The following is a 19,125-nucleotide window of genomic DNA, read 5'->3' as shown; positions in this document are numbered from 1 at the left end:
GACTTCAGATGCTCTGTTGCCTGTGCTCTGCTGGGCCGGCCATCTCAAGTTGCAGACTGGACACATAACACACATGCATGCAGATAAAGTATGGAGACCGGATTCACAAGAGCCTCTGCCTCCATTTCTGGTCAACTGGTCTCCACTTGACAGGTCTGGTCTTATCCCATCCAGCCCAGTCCACTTGAGCAGTCCAGTCCAGCCAGACATCACACTGTGCTGCAGACCGTCTGGCCTGGTCTGCATGTGGTCTGCTACCAGAGTGTGGCGCGGAGATGGAGATTCTCATCCCTGGCCACAGTTGCAGCCACGCTCCACTTCTACAGATCAGGTGGGTGCTTGTAGTCGCCGGCCAGACACCGACCTATCCATCCCAACATTGAACCTTTTCGACACATCCATCCTCCTCCTTCGCAAGCTTCAAGTCTTTTCTCGTCAGCCTTGGGCATTTCACCTCCTCAACAGCGGCGGCGCAACCTCACCGATAGCCCAGGCACACTCCCAGTGTCAATTCAGATAATTTCCGCATTTTGTCTCGACCATCGTTCGCCATGAGTTCCACCAAGACGAAATCACAAGAGACGACAGGGCCACTGTTGGTGTACTACGCTGGTGTAAGATGCCCACCCGTCGCCTTACTGTCCCATTCCTTTGTCAGAACGTCTGTAATTGCCCGTGCTCATACCGACTTTCCAGATTTTCAGTTACGACCCCAGCATCGTCGAGTACGAGGTCAATAAGGAAGTCCAAAAGGCACCAAGCAAGGACAGGAAACCATCCCGCCAACTTGTAGCCGCATTATGCCCTAAACATTTCAATCTTTTCACGAGAGGGTTTGCCTCCCTTGTCTATTCTTCACGAGTCGTTCAGGAACAACGTGTCTAACAAATACTCGTCATTCTGCAGGACGGCCTTCTACGGATTGAGCCAGGGAGCCCTAGACCTAGCTCAACATGCAGTGCCTGGTGAACGGGGAGCTGTTGTACTTCCAGACAAGGTTAGTTTGGGTATTAAAGATATTGCAATAGGTATGAGAAGGCATATGACTATCAATCTCTCCTATTGTTGCATTGTCTAAATCGTAGCCAGATGCCCGCTCTCATTTCATCGCCCTTAAGAACGGCATCTGTGGCGTTGTCGTCACCTCCCAGGCGTACGCTTCAACTACAGCCCAAGGACTCATCGGTCGCCTTGTTTCCGAGTTCCTCGCAATGTTTCCTGATTGGACAAGCGAGGACTTCAAGGTTGCCAGCGAGGTCGACTTAGGAAAAGAAAAGCCTTCCCTCTCTGGCGTCCAAGGGACACTTGAAGCGAAGCTCAAAAGCTTTCGTGGGAACATTCTAAAGCAGATGGACGAGGCCCATGACCCCAAAAATTTCAGCGCACTCGAGAAAATCCAGAACGAATTGAAAGAAACACGCGTAGTGCTTGAAAGGACGGTTGAGGAGGTCTTAAATAGAGGGGAAAAGCTGGATATGCTGGTGGGAAAGAGTGACGCGTTGCAAGCTGAGTCTCAGCAATTTTATAGTAGGTTATCACCCATCGTACAACTCATTGAAGATTTTCAGTTCCCTAACCGAACAATTTTAGAGGGTGCAAAACAGCAAAACAGCTTCTGTAAGTGCATGTGAGGGCGAGCGAACGGCAGGCGCAAAGAGACCAGCTCGCCTTAGAAACCTTTTCCTCTGCTCGATTGGCAGTTTTGCCGGCACACCATTCGTTCTGGTCGGTAGATTCACGGATTCACAAGTACACACTCAAATTATCGACTTTTCTCTCTGAAATTGCAACTTAATGACCAGGGGTAGTATACCAGCTGCTGCCCAGACTAAGACTGGTGATAGTCAAGCCGGAGCAAGTCTGTAGTTCAGAAATACATCGTCCATAAACCACCACAGCACACAAACTAATAATACCACATCGATATTGAGATTGATGACTCTGCTCTCTTCTATAATTTCGTCATTCATTTCATACTGTCTAAGAAAGTATATCGCTATCATCAATGTCCAAATAATCCTAGTTGGTCCATTCATGTAGTGTCCAGCCTACAGATAGAATCTCAACGAAAATGCTAAATTCCAGAATCAAAGTTTCCCAAACAAAGGAAATATTCCATTAATCGGAACATGGAGTGTTATAAATGCGAAAGTATAGTCTTATTCTCAGCGAAGGTTGCACAGACTAGTCTCGAGTCCGCACAGATTCGCATTGCAGATTTTCGTCCCAACAATGCCCTGACTGTTGATCGCTTCCATCCCTTTTCGATTTCATTTTGGTCGCCATCTCTTCCCTCTCCCACTGACTCTCCAAAGCCTCTTGTTTCATTTTCCGTCCGAATGACACGGCGAATTACAAGGGGGGTGTGTTCACAGGTTCTCAAACCCAGCCCCCACGGTCAAATCCATGATTTTTTTGAAACGGCAGATCATACCCGTCATACCCTCTCCAGGACCACGCGCTCGCTATTCCTATGTCCTGCAAAGGGCGACGAAGGATCTGACCTCGGGTCGACCAATCGCGGGGTCGACGTCTTCGTCTCAGCCAGCCGTCTTCCCTCTATGGGATGCATTTGCAACGGGCCCAGCATGCGACGCTGGTCGCGGGAAATGCTGATTTGACGGGCTATCGATATTTCTACGGCGTCCTGCACCGCCTTTGCTTGGTCCTCGTCTGGTTCTTCCTCGGAGAGGCTGCTGAGGCTTAGGCTGAGACTGCCCTGGGCGTCTGCGGTAGATGTAGAGTATGGTGTTGAGCGGGTGGTTTGTTGCAATGGCTTGGATGTAGGTTGTGCTGGGGCAGTTGTGTGTTGTGCGCGACTTTGGGATGGTGGCGGGGATAGACCGCCTTCTAGTACTTCCCTCTCTGAGAGATCTATGCTGCTGTTGATGGTTGATTTTGATCTGGAGGATTTGTGCGTGGGTGATTGTATATGGAATTTGGATCGAAGTTGTGGCCACTCGGTACTGTTGGAGGGCATTCCGCTACTTTTGACGGGGCTGTCTCCTTTGACGGATGCGAGCCTCACTATATGTGGTGATTTTGACGTTTCTCCCTCGTGCTGATTTGATCCTGGAAATGTTTCCTTTGATGGCGTGGTCATGATTGCCGGAGATGTGTTGGACCGGAGCCTGGAAGGTTGTTGATGACCCCGAGTTATTTGCAAAGACTCCAGGCGCAACGGGGGAATAGGCGGCAGGTCTCTGTCTGCGCTGTGTTTCCGTCTTGACTGTTGAGTTTCTCTCTGTGTGTTTGCACTGGTGCCGTCGTCGCGAAGTGCACGAAGTTTATCTTGGGTAACTTGTCGACGAGCGAGAAGAGATGAAGCGCTGCGTCGCTCAAGCAGGCTTGCAAACATTACACTGTATCTCTCCAGTGTGATGTTAGGTATCTCGACGTCAAGCATAGGCTCTTGGTCAGCAGATTGGCCAGTTTCTGATATGGGCTCTTGTCTTTGAGGCCTGGTGGCGTTTGACGATGTTTGTATTCTAGATCCAGGTGAGCTGACTTGAGGAGACCATTTTGAATCCGATGACGTCGGCTCCGTAAAGGATCTGCCAAGTTTCCTCGTCTTTGGCGATAGATTTGCATCTCGTAGGTCGGTATGTCGTGGTCCACGAGTAACAGCAGAAGTAGGCGTCCCACGAGTTGGTGTGGCGCCGGGGGAAGTGACTTGTTCTTGAGAATCAATAGCTCGGTCACCGTTCTTGACTCTTTTCGACTTGGATCTGCCAAATATCCCCCACTTGCGTGACTTTGATCTAGTCAGTCCGTCTTTGATCTGTTGCTCGTCAGGGTCAGCGGCTGTGACAGTGGTCACAACTTGCGGTTGCCAACTCGTTCCCTGGGAACCCCGTTCTTCGGTGGGACTACCGAGTGCCATTCCTATCGCTATGATTCCTGTTCCATCTGCTTCATTCACATGGGGACCTCGAAGACCAGTTGTTGCTGTAAATTGGCTGTCGGGCGACGAGCTTGATTGAATGGTTCCCCTACGTATTGGTCGGTGGTAAGACTGGAAGCCACTCGATGCTCTTTCTGCTTCCTGACTGTCTAAACGAGTCTCAGACGGTTGCTCTGCATTTGCTGATCTCTCATTACCATCGGACCCTGCTCGATAGCCCATAGGCGGCCGCCGAGATGTTGACGTTGCTCGTTGAAGACGATCCATGTGTGCGTATAGAGGGCGAGAGTTCCAGGATACTACCTAGGCATATAATTCAGGGTGAAAACACCGACTACTGCTCTGACGAATATCCAGTGGCAGCATCAAAACGAGGCCTCGACTTTATGACAGGAATGCTTAATTTCCATGGGATGAAACGGCCTTTTATAAACCCTTAAATGTTAAACAGAGCAAGTCAAAATGATGACCACGCAGCCCTCTCGTGTTTCCCAAGAGTCCTGCTTAGATGATGAAAGCAGCTGCAACTCAAGGGCCAGGTAAGCAGAACAGGCCGGTGCTTTTGTCTCTGCGACTATCGGCGCTGTGTTTTGAGGCGTCCTTGTGGCCGTGTGGACTGGCACGAAGCACCGCCTGGACAGAGCTTGTATGAAATTGCCAGGACAGACGGCTTGCGTCTTCGACGGTATGTTGGACTATGCCTTTCGATTACATTACCTGTTTCGAAAATGGCTATGACGATAGCTGGGCCGTGGGGCAGAGAGGCAAACAGCAAGGCAGGCAAACCATCAAAGCCAGGTAGGGACCATGAGATATTAAAACTATGGACAAGCGGTGGGATGAGATTGGAGAGGACCTGTGTCCAGGATATCAGGACCAGTTCCAGATGGCATCGAACAAGCCCACCCGGTCCCGTTTGATATCCATTCCCCCAGCTTGAGCTTGAAGGGGCCCGAAGCAAGCTAGGTAAGCCATATGTAAGCCATAATCCAAGCCAAAATCTCATGTTTCCTTTACTGTCAGGCGATGAGCAGCATAAGCCGCGTAGAGGCGAAAGCAGACGGCTGGCACCATAGCAGCCATGGCAGCATCCTCAGCAGCGTGTTTGAGATTGATGGGACAAGGATCCGCTTGCCAAAGAGACAACCTTCAACCACCGACAGCCACAGCACCCGCTGACTGAGAGTCTGTGCGAAGCGTTCTCAAGCTCGTGGACTGGTGCAATCAACCCTGCAATTCATCCACCGCCAAGGGGAAAGTAACGGGGGTTGTGGGTGGGTGCAAGTGTCCGCCCGGCTTAAATTGGCTGGGAGCGACGAAATCAAGTTTAAAAAAAGGTCGGATGCTGGTGTGAGGAAACGCTCTGGAAGGACTGCCGAAATAAATTTCCTAAATGAAGGGTAACTTGGGGTTGAGCCCCTGGACCCCTTGGCGCAACATTTTGTGAGCTACTTGTCGAGGGCAGTCCGAAAGGGCATTGGACTTACCAAAGTGTCTACAGACCATGTAGGTGCTTCCGCCATGCTTCCGCCACAAGTCAAGTCAGATTCGTCCTAGGTCAAGGAGCACCACTGTACCACTGTGCTCTGGGACACAATGCGCATATTCAATACACAAACGTTGACTTTTTACAAAACTAAGAGCTTAGGCTAGTTGCGGTCAGTTGCAGTGAATAAGGCGGCCTCCTGAGAAGCCTGGCCATACCCTGAGATTCCTGATCTGGAAGGAGCAGTTGTCTGAAAAGCAACAAGCATGAACTCCAAGAAGGCATGAACCCCGTTCACCACTCAACCAGACTAGACCCTTTATTTCTCCAGTCCCTGGACAATTTGGTCATCGCAGCAATGGATTGGGCCATCTTCCGTCCCTACTTGAGGGCTTGTGCCTCAATGCTCATGTTCTGTGTTATTGCCAGGCCCGCCTACTATAGGCTATAGCCCAATGTCGCAACGGCTGAGCCGAAATGCCAGATTGCGGAGACTAAAATCGACAGAGTGCAACGTCCTGTAGCGCACCACCTCGGGATCTGATACAGGAACCGCATATTGCATGCAGAAGCTTTGCGCTAAATCCCCTGGAAGTAACGCCGTTAAGCAGCACAAGCTGTTGTTGCAGTTGACGCGTTTGGCAGATCCCTGTCGTGAATTGACCCCTTGGAAGGGCACCAAGAGCCCAAGGCTTTCCTTTTCCCCTGAGAGAGTGGTCAAAGGCAGCCTTGAGCCAATAGCCGACAAGGTTGACCCAAAGCCGTCGAGATGGACTTGTTTCTCCTGTGGGACGGGACGGGGTAGTAAGTGTCTCATCTTTGCGCAGATCGGTCCTTTGTTCAGACGTCGATTGCCTGGGAATCCTAGAGACCGACCGACTCGGGTGGACCTTGGCACCGAAGCTCGAGTTGCAGTCTTGCAGAACACATGCATGAACTGCAAGGAGGAACATCGTGACCAAAGAGCCTGACAAAGGCTGAATTCTGTGCCATTCGCTTGTTGCGCTGCTACCCAATGCACTGACATCAAATCACTGACAAATACCATTCTCGTGGCATTTAACCTTGGTGGGAGTTATCCAGGGCGTCTTAGCTCGCCGAGGCTCTTTGGGGTTGAGTGATCGCAGCAAGACGACGTTCTGAACATCATGTGTGATGCAGGTTGCCGACAAAAACAAAGTTCAAGACGCAGCTCTACACATATCCACGGATGTAGATGCGTAGCTCGCGCTCTACATCAAGCCTCCTCAAAGATGACGCGCAGCATAGTTGCTAAATATAACCTACGTTGAGAGGTGTTGCCGAGTCAATTCAGCACTATTTTGAGCGTCAACAGACAACTTGCCATTTCAAAGCACTGTGCTCCGTACATATATTCCATACAGAGGTATAAAGCGGTTTTTTGCCATGCCAGTGGTGCCTCTTTTCAAACTCTGGTGCCAGATATAAACACTTTTGTGAAGCGTGCCAAGAGCAGAGAGCGGGTTCTAGGCTATGATTCTGAAACACACAGGCGACTTGGGTCACAGCATACGTCTAATGAGTAAGGACGGAAATATGGAGCGGCAGAGCTCAAAACCTCTCGGAATGTGGGAGCTTGGGAGTTTCCATGACGAATTTCTCGGTCACGGAGTCATTGGGACACTCAGTGACTTGTTGTCCGGTCGTCCTTTCAGTGGTACATACGTAGCCCGCAGAAAATGGGCGAAAACCTGTTCTCCTGCGCGGTAATTTGAACTGTTTCAGATGGTTGTTTTGTTCGACTCAGAGCACGTTTATCGCCAATCGATGAAGAACACCGGACCGCATTTGACTGCATGACCTGGCATACTGATGGTTCAAGGGTGCCATGGAAGATCCATCCCTGAGAGATTTACATGAGTGTGAGCTGGCGATGCGGTTGAAACATATGACAGCACATGTCAAGCCAGCCAACTGCTGGGTAGGCAGCCAGACAATGGACTGATCGCCAAGAGTGTCGATAACAGGCACAAAGCAAAGCTTGGAAACGAGATGGAAGTTTTCTCAGGTTGACGAACAAACCTGTGAGGGATGTGGTGCGAAGATAAATTCCTGCCACCCCGGGCCTCAAGCTAGCGGCATTCTCTACGAGAAGGTATCCGTAGGCTGATACATGAAGGTAGTGGTTGGCGGTATCCATGAGCTTTGCTGCAGCATTTTGTGTTGCTTCTGTGTCTGCATGACGCAGATGTTGTTAATTTTGCTGGCATGAACATGGCCTGGTGGAGAGAGAGAGAGACGCATATGACCAGCCCTGTTACGAAAAAAAGCAAACTGTTTACGTTTGATGGGTTGCATGGCTGGGTTGGGTGATGACCAGAACGATCGTGAGATGATAAGTCAACGGTAGAGTGTCTAAAACACCATGCGGTGCCTGGCAGCAACCTCGTCCTCAGACCGGATTGTCGGTCCGCATTTGATGGCATGGCGAAGCTGACTTGAACTGTTCCTGGGGAACCAAGCTAAGAGAAGCTCCAGCGAGACCTGCTTCTGGAGCTGGTCAGCCCATGCACTCAACCAGAGCAAACATTGTGCCAGTTGACCCAACTTGACGCCACCAGAAGCAGACAACACTTGATGGCACTGGCTGAGCACTGGCGGCTCCAAGTCAGACGGGGCTCGCAGAATGTACCAGAGCACAGGCAGCTGAGCTGGAGCTTGACTGGAGCATCCAGTCGGCGGGCCGCAAGCGGGTTCAGCCTGGTGGATGACGAGTTCGCAGGTTCCAGGGCGACAAAAAGTGGTGTTGTCAAACACGGTACGTTGCCTGATGCAGACCGTCTCGGTGTCTTCTCATCATACCTGTCGATCCGAAAATTTCTGGTCCTCCAAAGCGATACTGACCGCTCATCCACCAGACCCGAAAGATGGCAGACATGCTGAGTGAGTCGTGTTTCCGTAGTCGAGCCGGACGGTTCCATGGTGGGGTTCATGATAACCGTCTGGTGGAGGTCAAGCACAGTTGAGAGTCAAGACTCAAGACAACAAAGTACCCCTCCTTGGAAAAGTCGTAGCGGGGAACCTTCACAGGCATTGGCTGAGAATTGGCTGACTGACGTGCTGCTCCATGACCAAAGCCAAAGACCTTTGACATAGAATTTGGCAACGGAGGGGCAGAAAACGCGGAGCTCGACCAAATCCAGAGTCTCGTCTCCATCACACAAACAAACCTCGACCTTGGAACTTCATACCTCTGTTCTTGTATTGCCGCCGGCGCACCCTACTGCTCAGCTGCGGCATCTAATACTTTTTATTTTAATCACACCCTTCAGTTTCTTGCTCTCCTCGTCTCCAACTCCCACAAGCTCGCAACATGTCGTGGCAAGGTACTGTCCCACCGCTCTCCCCAACCAAACCCCTCTGATCAACAACCGCATCTTTGACTGACCTCCAGCTCTGCAGCCTATGTCGATACCAGGTAAACTAGCCCTTCCTTCGGCCTTCGAGCCTCGAGTCCTCGCACCTATGACCGATGTTTATACGCAAAAGACACTGACGTAAAATCTGCCCGTAGCCTTGTGGCTACCGGTCACATTGACAAGGGTGCCATTATCAGCGCAGCCGGCGACAGCTCTTGGGCCGCTTCTGCCGACTTCCAGGTATTCCTCAACCATCCTGGGGCATTGCTTCTCCACCGTCAAGAGCGGTGTGGCATACAGAACGGACGACTGACATGTACCGGTCCGAAATAAACAGCTTAAGCCAGAGGAGATGAAGGCCATTGCTTCAATTGTCGGCGGTGACGCTGCTGCCAAGGACAAGGCCTTCGCGGATGGTCTCTACATTGCCGGTAACCGATATGTCGTGGCCCGAGCCGAAGACCGGACTATCTATGCTAGACAGGTACGTCAAGCATCCATTCCTAGCCACCAGTGCCAAGCCCAACGTTTTCGTTTCAAATATGGTGCAGTAGCTGACGTATTGCGTTCTTTGCTTGCTGCCCGCGCGTATAGGGTCGATTGGGTGTTGCCATTGCCAAGACCAAGCAGGCTATTGTTGTTGGCCACCACGGCGAGACTCAGGTTGCGGGAAATGCTAGCTCTACTGTTGAGGGACTGGCGGACTACCTTATCGGTCAGGGATATTAGATGTTGGAGGGGAGAGAAGTACTGTATGTGTGACGAGATGGGGCTATACAAAAGAGAGTCGAGGAGGCAAAATGTTATGAACATGTGAAGAGTAGGTGTCTATAAAGTCCAACTAGCGCCTCTTACTGCAACTTGCTGCTTACGAACTATGACGAGATGTGTTTTGATCCCATCACTCAGAGCCGGGGAGCTAGATGGTGTATGCTGCGCAAGACTCATGCCACATCATCCGGGCGATATGACGACGTACACCGAGAGCATTGCAAATACACCAACAGGCGTGACCAGATCTAATCTGGAGTGACTTTTGTAGTATCTCCACGGACTATGCTTCCGAAGCTGTCCGACAGTTCCCTCGTCTTTCATGCAATAGTATACAGTATTCCAACTTTTCCCGGGCCTTACGCCTCAGAATTCGAATACGCCAATCCGTCCCTGAATCTCCCTTCCCACTGCCACAGCAGGACCATTCTATACGAGGTCAACAAAGCCCACTGGTCCTTCAAATCCATTACTCCCATAACACATATTCCTGGGTAGATCCCCATGTACCAAGTATACCCATTCCCGCCCAAGTGTCACCTTGTATCGAGTCGTGTCGAAATCTTCCACCACATCCAACCCGCCCTTTCAAACCGGCAACTCTGCATTTCGGCGTCCCAGCCCTATCCTATCGACAAGCATGCCAATATACGGTCCAACAACAGGTATCCCCCTCGCAAACCCGGCAATCGTGCCCAAAAAGTCGCCAAACAGGATAATTATTCCGTACGTTTCGACTAGGAAGCCGATGAATGTCCACCGTATGAGAATCAGCGTTAGGCCTGCGAAGAAGGCTGCCGTTCCTTTGGCTTTTTGTTTGCGCGCGAAGAAGAGGAGTGTCTTTTGGGGGCCGATGATGATGGTGAGGCCGATTAGGAAGAGGATCTGCGAATGGGGTTAGAGATGTTATGTTTTCGGTGCGTTGGGGGAGGTGTACATTTCCCATGGCAAGCCTATGTGGTGTTAGTGGCTGTATATTGATGGAGAAGGGGCTACGTACATGGCGCGATCAAAGAAGAGCATTACTCCTCCGATGAGGAACAGTCCTCCTGGTATTATGTTAGGATTTTCGGGACAATGCGCCGGTCGATGTAGAGCGTGTACGTACCGCCAGAGCAGAAAACCACCCCAATTTCTGTACGACTCGTCAGCAATCATCTTTCAATGGCCCATCGCCAGGTTGTGCAGTTTGCGACGTCGATGTATATGTCGCATGGGCCAAGGGGTTGCAGGTTTCGCGTACTTTGGGTGTCGGACATCCACATCGACATGGTGGGCGGTTTGTTTCCCTTTCGGTGATTTCTTGGGAAGAGCTTGGTTCGGGTTTTAAATTTCGGGTGGAGGGTGTTTCGAGGCGGGCGATTCGACGTGGTTTTCGGTGACAATGGGAGATTCTATTTTTCTGGTGTTCTCTTGTCTAAGATTGCATGTGGTTTCCCATGGAGGACAGCATGGCTTTCAGGGTCTGTAGCTTTTTGGGCCAGGCACGGGTTTCTCGTTGATAGGGAGAATGTGATGACGAATCCGGTTTAGCGTGTTGGGAATGCAGGGGATGAAGGTGACCCACATTTCATTTTTTGCTTGTGAGATAAATTCTGTGGTTGGGAGCTTGATCTCTCAAGCTTCATCTGTCAACTTTGGTTATTTGATAACCAATTTGCAAGTCGGCACCACAGATGCGGCGTGATGAGGTTGGCTCCGTGGATTCATTTGAGTCAAGTGGCTCTTACTGGCCAGGTCAACGAATATTTCGCGTTGGTTCAACACCATGAACCAGGAGGATTGGAGTGCTGTATGAAATCGGATACGCACCAACCTTCGCAACCTTGAACTCACACACGGAGGACCACTTGCAAAGTGCTGACGAATGACACATATCAAGAAACTTCACCAAATATGTGGAATATTATTGTCTTCTCTACTAGCAGTACATATTGCCCCGACGGCCAAGCTTCTACGCTTCGGCAACTGAGATTGTTCTCCTCCATACATTCTCGGTACTCTGTCGGCTTTTAAAGCTTGGGCAGAGAACAGAACTCGATCACGATTAAGCCGGAGCGTCATTTGCCATCCTCGGCTGAGAGGCTGGGGATGCATAGTTGAAGCTTGACTTTGTTGGTCGGACATTCCCTTGTTGTGATGACAGCCTTGTTTGTCTTGTAAGCCAGGCGTCTTATTTGGACGCCAATGCGACGTAAATCGTAAACTTTTCCAAGCGGCTTGCCACTGGGTATTTATAGGCGTATGGAATGAAAGGTGCGTATATCGGCAGTAGACAACGCAGCGCTCACTTCAGAACCGTATGTGCGCCACGAGCCTCCAGGAACTGTTCGGCAGAAGTCTGCGGCAGCGACCGAATCAGGCCAAAAATCTCCCTGTTGTGGTATCTCATCCGTGTCTTGGGGTCGAGATATGGCGCTGGTAAACCCGTAACATCGCAGTAACGCTTGGAGTGAGCCAAAGACGGCGCTGACTCAATATTGGTATATGTTGCCGCAGGCGCAGAGACAACTCCACCGGGTGGCTTCAGACTCTTCTCGAGTACCAGCTTCGACAGACTTCGTGATGCCTGAGCAAGATTTGGCGGCTGATCTCGGCCATTGGTCGTGGCAGGAGTAGATGTTCCGCTGGTTGACAGGCCGTCATCCCTTGCAGGTGTTGCGTTTCCACTTCCATCCTGGGGTGTCGCCAGAGCCGACGCTTCTCTTCTAGAGGCATCGCCTACAATGGCTTTGAGGTTCTTGTTTCGTCGCTGATTCGGTTTCCAGTGTTGGTTTCGGAAGGTCTTGTGGATGGAGTGGATGTCCAGCTGCTCGATAAGCTGCTGGTGCTGGATCTGGGCTTCAGTTGGCGTGGCGGTAGCCATTTTTGGGGAATAGCGGAAGTCTCGAGCTATAGCGGTAGTGTTTGAGAGTGAAGGGGATGCGATTTGTGTTGACGATGGCTAAAAGGCGTGATTGAAGACAGGTAAAGAAGCGACGGAGTGGTAGTGAAGCTTAAGGGCGATGGCCTGTTGAAGCGTTTCTGCCGCGTCTCACCGCGTCTACTGAGGTCACTGACCCGCCATTACCAGTGGTGGTTATGGATTCTTTGTTGTAAACAGATACCTGCCAGAGTGTCCTATCATCGCGGAATTCTTTACACAATGGTAAGAGGCCGTGAGACTTGTCTCATTGTAAATCTTGAGCTTTCTTTTTGTTTGAGTTAACACTGGGACAGGAAAGTCCACACGAACATCAGCAGAACCTCCTGCTGTCGCGTATCGTCACCAACGTGGTACATGCTACTCCTCACCAGAGCTCACCACGCAACCTGACTAACGAAACGATAGGAAAAATTAAACGAGGCTGTCATTGTAATGAATAAAAGTCTTCAGGTATCAATTTTATTATTCAAGAATAATACCCAGGAAGCCCAACTCACACATCACCAGGAAATCAACATTCAAAACATGAATGTGGAGTTGGTAGCCCAGATGTTCAAGAACTATCAGTCTAATGTGCTATTCCACCTCGAAGGTAAGGCTGCCGTTTTTTTATTACAGCCGAAATCTGATATTAACTGGCGTGTCAGCCACGGATAATCTCAAACCGCCGTCATAATTGAAATGGGCAGCAAGGGGAAAGGTGCAGGCGGAGGATGCGAAGCAGGAAAGGTTGCGATACAGGCGTGTGACATTTGATGATGTGACGATACCAGGATTTTATGCAATACAGGCTCTCTCAAAGCTTGAATAGAATTTTCTTATAACTATTCGCCCACTTCAAATTGCCACTAACGTGAAGCATACCAACCTACACAAACGCGTAAAAAAACGCATTGCACCTTCATGTTCAAGCCATATTGATCCCCAGTAACTTGAGACCAGAAATGCGCCAGGGCGTGATAGTGAGGTGGAAAGACCCACCAAGAGCAGAGTCTCTCCCGTCATCAGCCTTGTAGCCTCGCATTGGCCCTTTTGGATTTCTCTTGAGCTCGCAGAGTTGTCGCCAACAACCGTATCCCTTTGTTTCTCCATCAATTGCCGGTCGCGCAAGCCAACTCCATCACCGCAGGCGTCCCTTTCGCCACAACGGCCGGAGACTTTGACTCTCATCATGGTTGATGCAACTACCTGGTGATACCTACCGAAGCTTTGCGACACGAACGACGCCATGGCTCCCTCCGCGGTAGACGAGCCGAAGCAGACGAGGCCAGAGGAGAGGACGTATCCTCCCGCGAACATCTATCCCGTCAAAGAGACACGATTCGAGAAGTATATCGAGCCTCAGGCCGATGGCTACAGAAAAGCCCTTGAACAGCAGGGCAGCGCTGCCATCGTTATTGACAATGGTTGGATAGCCCATGCAAAACTTGAAACCCATCGAGACAATGTCCAATTAACACGTAGGATGCAGGATCTTCGGCTGTTCGCGCAGGATGGTCATTCGAATCGGCGCCTCGGCTGAGCATGCCTCCGATAATGTCAAAGTATCGCGACCGCAAGCTGGGCAAGACGTTCTCATTTGCTGGGTCCGACTGCTACGCTGACACGACGGCTCGAGGACATATAAGGGGGGCTTTCGAGGCAGGCACTGGCATAGTGAGCAACTGGGATGTCATGGAGCATGTGTTGGACTACTTGTTCCTGAAATTGGGCTTGAACGAATCCAGCGACGGATCTGTGGATGTGCCTATTGTCATGACAGAAGCAGTTGCAAACCTGCCATATTCGAGGAAATGTTCGTCAAGATCGGCCCTTATAGACGTTTGAGGCAAGAGACTAACATCATTGTGCCTAGCCATGACCGAAATCATATTCGAATGTTACGGCGCGCCATCTCTAGCCTATGGCATCGACTCTCTCTTCTCGTATCGACAAAATAAAGGAAACACTGGCCTTGTGGTCTCATCGTCCTTCACCTCAACACACATCATCCCCGTATACAACGCCAAACCGATGCTTGGCCAGGCAATACGACTAAATTGGGGAGGCTACCATGGTGCTGAATATCTGCTCAAACTCATCCGTCTAAAATACCCAGCCTTCAACGCAAAACTGAACGTCTCCCAAGCCGAACATATGATTAGAGATCACTTCTACGTCTCCAAAGACTATGACAGCGAGATAAAAAGCTATCTAGAATGGACGGGTCTCGAGGACAGGGACGTGGTCATCCAGTACCCTTACACAGAAGAAGTCATCATCCAAAAGACCGAAGAGGAACTTGCTAGAATAGCAGAGCGCAAAAAGGAGAGCGGCCGGCGATTACAAGAGCAGGCTGCCAAAATGCGACTCGAAAAGCTGATGAAGAAGGAGCAAGATCTCGAATACTACAAGAAGCTCCAAGGCAAGCTTGTCGACGAGACCAAAAAGGAGATCCGGCGCCAACTAGACAGCCACGACATCAAGGACGAGAACCAGCTCGACAAGATAGTCAAGGAGCTAGAAAAGTCCATCAAGAAGGCTCGCACCAAGGACGTCGGCGGCGACCCAGAAGAAGACCAGGAACCGCCCAACTTTGACCTCCTCGAAGTTCCCGACGACCAGCTCGACGAAGCTCAAATCAAGCAAAAGCGCCAACAGCGACTCATGAAATCCAACCATGAGGCTCGCGCACGCGCCAAGGCCGAAAAGGAAGCTGAAAAGGCGCGCATCGCCGAAGAAGAGCGTCTCGACATGGAACGTCGCGAGAACGACCTGGACAACTGGCTCGAGGAGAAGCGCCAAGCACGTCTGGAAACCCTCCAAAAGATCAAGGAGCGCGACCGCCTCAAAGCCGACTTGGGAAACCGCAAGTCCCTCGCCTCTCAGATCCGCATGAAAAGCATCGCAAACCTCGCCTCTGACAACCCGACCAAGAAGCGTCGTCGTGGCGGAGACGACGACGACTTTGGCGCCAACGACGATGACTGGGGCGTCTACCGCCAAATCGCAGTCGGCGACAACAGCGAAGATGAGCAAGAGGAAGAAGACCTGGCCACCAACCTCAAGAACCTCGAGCAAGAGCTCCTCCAGTACGATCCAGACTTTGACTACGAACAAACCCAAGAAGCACAATCAGACTGGTCGAAATCCCTCCTGCACGCATTTGCCCGTGGTCCCCGTCCCTTTGACCCAGCCTCCCAAGCACAACTCAACCAGATTCATCTCAACGTCGAGCGGATCCGCGTGCCGGAAATCGTGTTCCGCCCATCCATCGCGGGCGTCGACCAGGCTGGCATCATCGAAATCGCAGGGGACATGCTCAACCAGCGTCTGAGCGGCATGCCTGACCGCGACGCCCTCCTGAAGGACATCTTCCTCACGGGCGGGAACACGCTGTTCCAGAACTTTGACGAGCGCGTGCGCGAGGGATTGAGGGCGCTTCTGCCTGCTGATTCGGAGTTGAAGGTGCGTCGTGCGCAGGATGCCTTGCTGGACGCGTGGAAAGGCGCAGCAGGCTGGGCTGGCACTCCGGCTTGGAAGGCGGCCACTATTTCGAGGGAGGAGTATCAGGAAAAGGGACCAGAGTACATCAAGGTATGTTGTCATGGGTGTTTCTACCAACGTCCGTACTTGAGTATACGATGAATTGCTTATTAACTTAATATTAGGAACATGATATGGGCAACTCGTATGCTTGAAAAATGATGGACTTATCGGCGATGGGTAATGGAGTCAAAGACGCGGTTATTTTTTAGTTGTCATGTATTTTATGTACGGGGAAATTGTTGTCAGTTACTGCCATAGAGAAAATAATGCACATCTATTTCAGCTACTACGGCAAGCAGCCAGCACCGCCTCACATTATCCAAGGAAAGTGTATGACAATGATGAAGATTCTTCAATTCCATTTCAGATCCAGCTACCGGGGAGACGTCCAGGGCATCTTCTCCCATCACTTGGCCTGAGTTCAAACAAAAAAGAACAATTCCTCCATATTCCCATCTCAAAATGCATCGTGCATGCTCAACGCCAACCCGCTGTTCATATCGTTGTAACTCGCTCTTTCCCTCACGATTCATCGCAAAGGACCGACGAAGGTAAACTTGCACAGCCATCGCTATCATCAAGCCATCAGCTTTCTCCAACAAGTCGTAAACTCCAGTAACGCCTTTAGTAGTATAAATAGACGTGGATTAAACATCCGCAATTCATAACAGGTATCCCACAACGCCACAAAGAAAATAATCTAGGGCTCAGGAGAGCCTACTAGCCAGTGCCAAACAAGCCTGGATCCAAAACATCTTCCTAAACCTCAGCTGATCCACTGGCGCCTTCGTCGGCTTGCTGGTGCAGCTGTCTGTTAATCTCTTCAACTGTTCGACCCTCGTCTTCGCGTGGATCGGCCTTATATTCTGGGCTAGGATATCGTTCTTGGGATTCGGCCAACTGCTCCTGAGCGGCAAGGCCTGCTACGGCCTGGGCCACAGCCTCAAGCGGCGTCCCAACTCCAGGATTTTGTGCTTGTTCTGGTGCGCTGGTTGGAGGAGGCTGAGGCGCGGAGGATTGAGATAAGTTAACATTGGGTGGCGGCGGGGGATATTCTCCTTGGGTATCTAGTAGCCTTGATTGGAGATGGATAACATATTCACGGAGTGCGTAATTCTCGGATTGCATGCCCTTGAAACTCTGCTCCATCTCGCCGTAGTCTCTAACCTGCTGCTCGAGCTTCTTAATGTAGCCTTCTTTACGCTGCCGGAATGCACGCTGTAGTTTACTGTCAGCTTCTTTGCCCCCGAGGTTCAAAGGAATGTTTCTAGGCGTCCAAGGTGCCGATTTCTACACTCAGCTTAGAAAGCCAAAGGCAACACATACCTGTGCAGCTCTATTTTGCGCGGCACGCTTCGACTGAGAAAGCTCGCGCTTGGCTTTCCTTCCATCACTACCAGCGCCAACTTCGGGAGCTGAGGAGGATGGTGCTGGGGCTATAGAAGCATTCAAAGGACCAGTCGGACTGGCACCGGGACTGTGTCCAGAAGGAGGGCCCATGGACATCATGTTGGCGGGATGGCCTGAAACGCCTCGGAGATCTGGGTGAATATGCGACTCGGCTTGAGTCTTACCCAAGGCGCGAGCGGCTTCGTATGAGGCGGCGGCCAGCTCTTCGTGTCCATTCGCCGTTCGCGCCGGCGGAGAATGAGAAACTGCGCCCCTCGAGTCGCGTGAGCCAGAGGCTGTCGTCGAGGTATCGGCGTCGTGATTCTGCAAGAGCTCCAGCTGTGCGCGCAAGTGCTGCTCTATTGAGAGTGAAGTCGATACCGTGTTAGTGGTGCTCGTCTTGAGATTGAAAGATGAGGCGGCGTTGTAGTGACCGGCAGAAGAGTCTAGCCCTCAGAGCTTGGCAAGAGCCGGTTCAAGGAAAAGGCAAGAGGCAAAAAAAGAAGTAACAATGGCAGCAATTGAGTCCTAAAATGTGACAACTCTGGCAAATATCACAATTCAAGTGTGTGTCGCTTCTCAGGCTGCCACTCTGTGAACTGACTAAGACGGCAAAGCCAGCCTCAGCTAACAAGCGTCGCGCAACGCAGCAGCTCGCTCGACAGACAGAATGAAGAAGAAGGTGATGCAATTCCGACAGCTTTGCGGAGCGGAAATGAAACCATGCACTCGACAGACGTGCAAGATTTCGCACAGGTCCAAAAAGAGCCGCAAAGTCGTGTGCAGGACAAAAGAGAAGAAGATAGTCTTGCTGACTTACCTTGATTCCCCGAGCTCGATGGTTGCTGCATTGCTTGGGATAGAGATATTCTGACTCAGCATTCGAGATGCGCGAGACGATGATTACATACTACCAGGACGGATACGGGAGTACGCAAGAGTCGAAGCTGCTGACGTGAAAGAAAAAAAAGAGGACCCCGGGGGGGATGACCAGGTAGCGGACTGGCCCTTCCCTTTTGGTTTTGGCTCCAGTCCATGTCCGACTCGCCGACTCGCTCGCGTCCACGTCGGAACATCTGCACTGGCTGAGTTTGGGGCTGTCTGGTGCTGGATTCTGCACCTCCCGGCTGGCTGGCAGCTGGCCGACACCCACGGCAACTGTCCATGTCGCTCGCTCGCTTTGTCCTACCACCCATGCCTCCGCCCAATCATGGCTGGCCCGGGAAGGAGCGGACAACCGGATCGGCTTATGTAATTCGGCCGCAAACGAAAGGTGACTGCTTTGAGTCTGGTGCATGCCTCCGAGTCTCAGAGTCTGCAAGCTCCTCGTTGCATCCCAGCCATCCGCAGCCCTCCTTGGACCCCCTCCATCCTTGGCTCGACATCAGTTGACAATGAACCACAGAGGCAGCGGGCAGGCAAGTGCATTCATCAAGTGGTGGAAGCTAAGACGAAAATTGGTGTGGCTGGCCGCGAAGACGCAAACTAATTTGTTCGGAGTTTCTAGCTCGTCGTTGTGGATCGAACCCATGCCCCACGTACAGCGGACTTGGTGCTTGACATCGACTTTATTGCATCCTCCGTGGTGTTCCCAAGTTATGTCCGAGGCTATACTTCAAGTTGGCGTCGAGAATCAGTTCAATGTTTGCTAGCCACTCATCATTTTGCAGCAAACAAATATTACCTGGTGCCTCTTCCTTGTCATCCCTCAGCCTCAATCTCCTCTCCATGGCACCATGCA

The 19,125-nt window shown here is 51.2% G+C and overlaps 7 protein-coding genes across 7 annotated transcripts; 3 read left to right on the top strand and 4 right to left on the bottom strand.

Moving 5' to 3' along the window:
- Nucleotides 1–551: 551 nt before the first annotated feature.
- VFPPC_14523 (synaptobrevin domain-containing protein) lies at nt 552–1,631 on the top strand (the record flags this gene model as incomplete). The annotated part of the gene is made up of 4 exons (XM_018292291.1): nt 552–614; nt 697–833; nt 907–1,028; nt 1,090–1,631. 4 exons carry the CDS (start codon nt 552–554, stop codon nt 1,629–1,631), a joined length of 864 nt encoding a protein of 287 aa, XP_018140721.1.
- An 806-nt stretch (nt 1,632–2,437) lies between these two features.
- Nucleotides 2,438–4,171, bottom strand: VFPPC_09037 (hypothetical protein; the record flags this gene model as incomplete). The annotated part of the gene is made up of 1 exon (XM_018287639.1): nt 2,438–4,171. The coding sequence occupies one exon, from the start codon at nt 4,169–4,171 to the stop codon at nt 2,438–2,440; it is 1,734 nt and encodes a 577-aa protein (XP_018140722.1).
- Nucleotides 4,172–8,724: 4,553 nt separating this feature from the next.
- VFPPC_14524 (profilin) lies at nt 8,725–9,499 on the top strand (the record flags this gene model as incomplete). Its single annotated transcript, XM_018292292.1, has 5 exons — nt 8,725–8,737; nt 8,814–8,829; nt 8,926–9,010; nt 9,108–9,254; nt 9,365–9,499. 5 exons carry the CDS (start codon nt 8,725–8,727, stop codon nt 9,497–9,499), a joined length of 396 nt encoding a protein of 131 aa, XP_018140725.1.
- A 630-nt stretch (nt 9,500–10,129) lies between these two features.
- Nucleotides 10,130–10,812, bottom strand: VFPPC_14525 (Got1 family protein; the record flags this gene model as incomplete). Its single annotated transcript, XM_018292293.1, has 5 exons — nt 10,130–10,426; nt 10,479–10,494; nt 10,542–10,590; nt 10,650–10,676; nt 10,785–10,812. The coding sequence occupies 5 exons, from the start codon at nt 10,810–10,812 to the stop codon at nt 10,130–10,132; spliced, it is 417 nt and encodes a 138-aa protein (XP_018140726.1).
- Nucleotides 10,813–11,828: 1,016 nt separating this feature from the next.
- On the bottom strand, nt 11,829–12,407 carry VFPPC_09039 (YL1 nuclear; the record flags this gene model as incomplete). The annotated part of the gene is made up of 1 exon (XM_018287641.1): nt 11,829–12,407. The coding sequence occupies one exon, from the start codon at nt 12,405–12,407 to the stop codon at nt 11,829–11,831; it is 579 nt and encodes a 192-aa protein (XP_018140727.1).
- Nucleotides 12,408–13,695: 1,288 nt separating this feature from the next.
- VFPPC_09040 (chromatin remodeling complex subunit) lies at nt 13,696–16,147 on the top strand (the record flags this gene model as incomplete). Its single annotated transcript, XM_018287642.1, has 4 exons — nt 13,696–13,873; nt 13,939–14,262; nt 14,323–16,043; nt 16,118–16,147. The coding sequence occupies 4 exons, from the start codon at nt 13,696–13,698 to the stop codon at nt 16,145–16,147; spliced, it is 2,253 nt and encodes a 750-aa protein (XP_018140728.1).
- A 607-nt stretch (nt 16,148–16,754) lies between these two features.
- Nucleotides 16,755–18,235, bottom strand: VFPPC_14526 (transmembrane protein; the record flags this gene model as incomplete). Its single annotated transcript, XM_018292294.1, has 3 exons — nt 16,755–17,213; nt 17,322–17,743; nt 18,205–18,235. The coding sequence occupies 3 exons, from the start codon at nt 18,233–18,235 to the stop codon at nt 16,755–16,757; spliced, it is 912 nt and encodes a 303-aa protein (XP_018140729.1).
- Between the last annotated feature and the right edge of the window lie 890 nt (nt 18,236–19,125).

This window comes from Pochonia chlamydosporia, chromosome 6 (assembly GCF_001653235.2).
Source record: "Pochonia chlamydosporia 170 chromosome 6, whole genome shotgun sequence".
NCBI classification, from domain to species: domain Eukaryota; kingdom Fungi; phylum Ascomycota; class Sordariomycetes; order Hypocreales; family Clavicipitaceae; genus Pochonia; species Pochonia chlamydosporia.
Note: the sequence above shows the minus strand (reverse complement) of the source record. Positions and strands in the feature narration are given on the sequence as shown.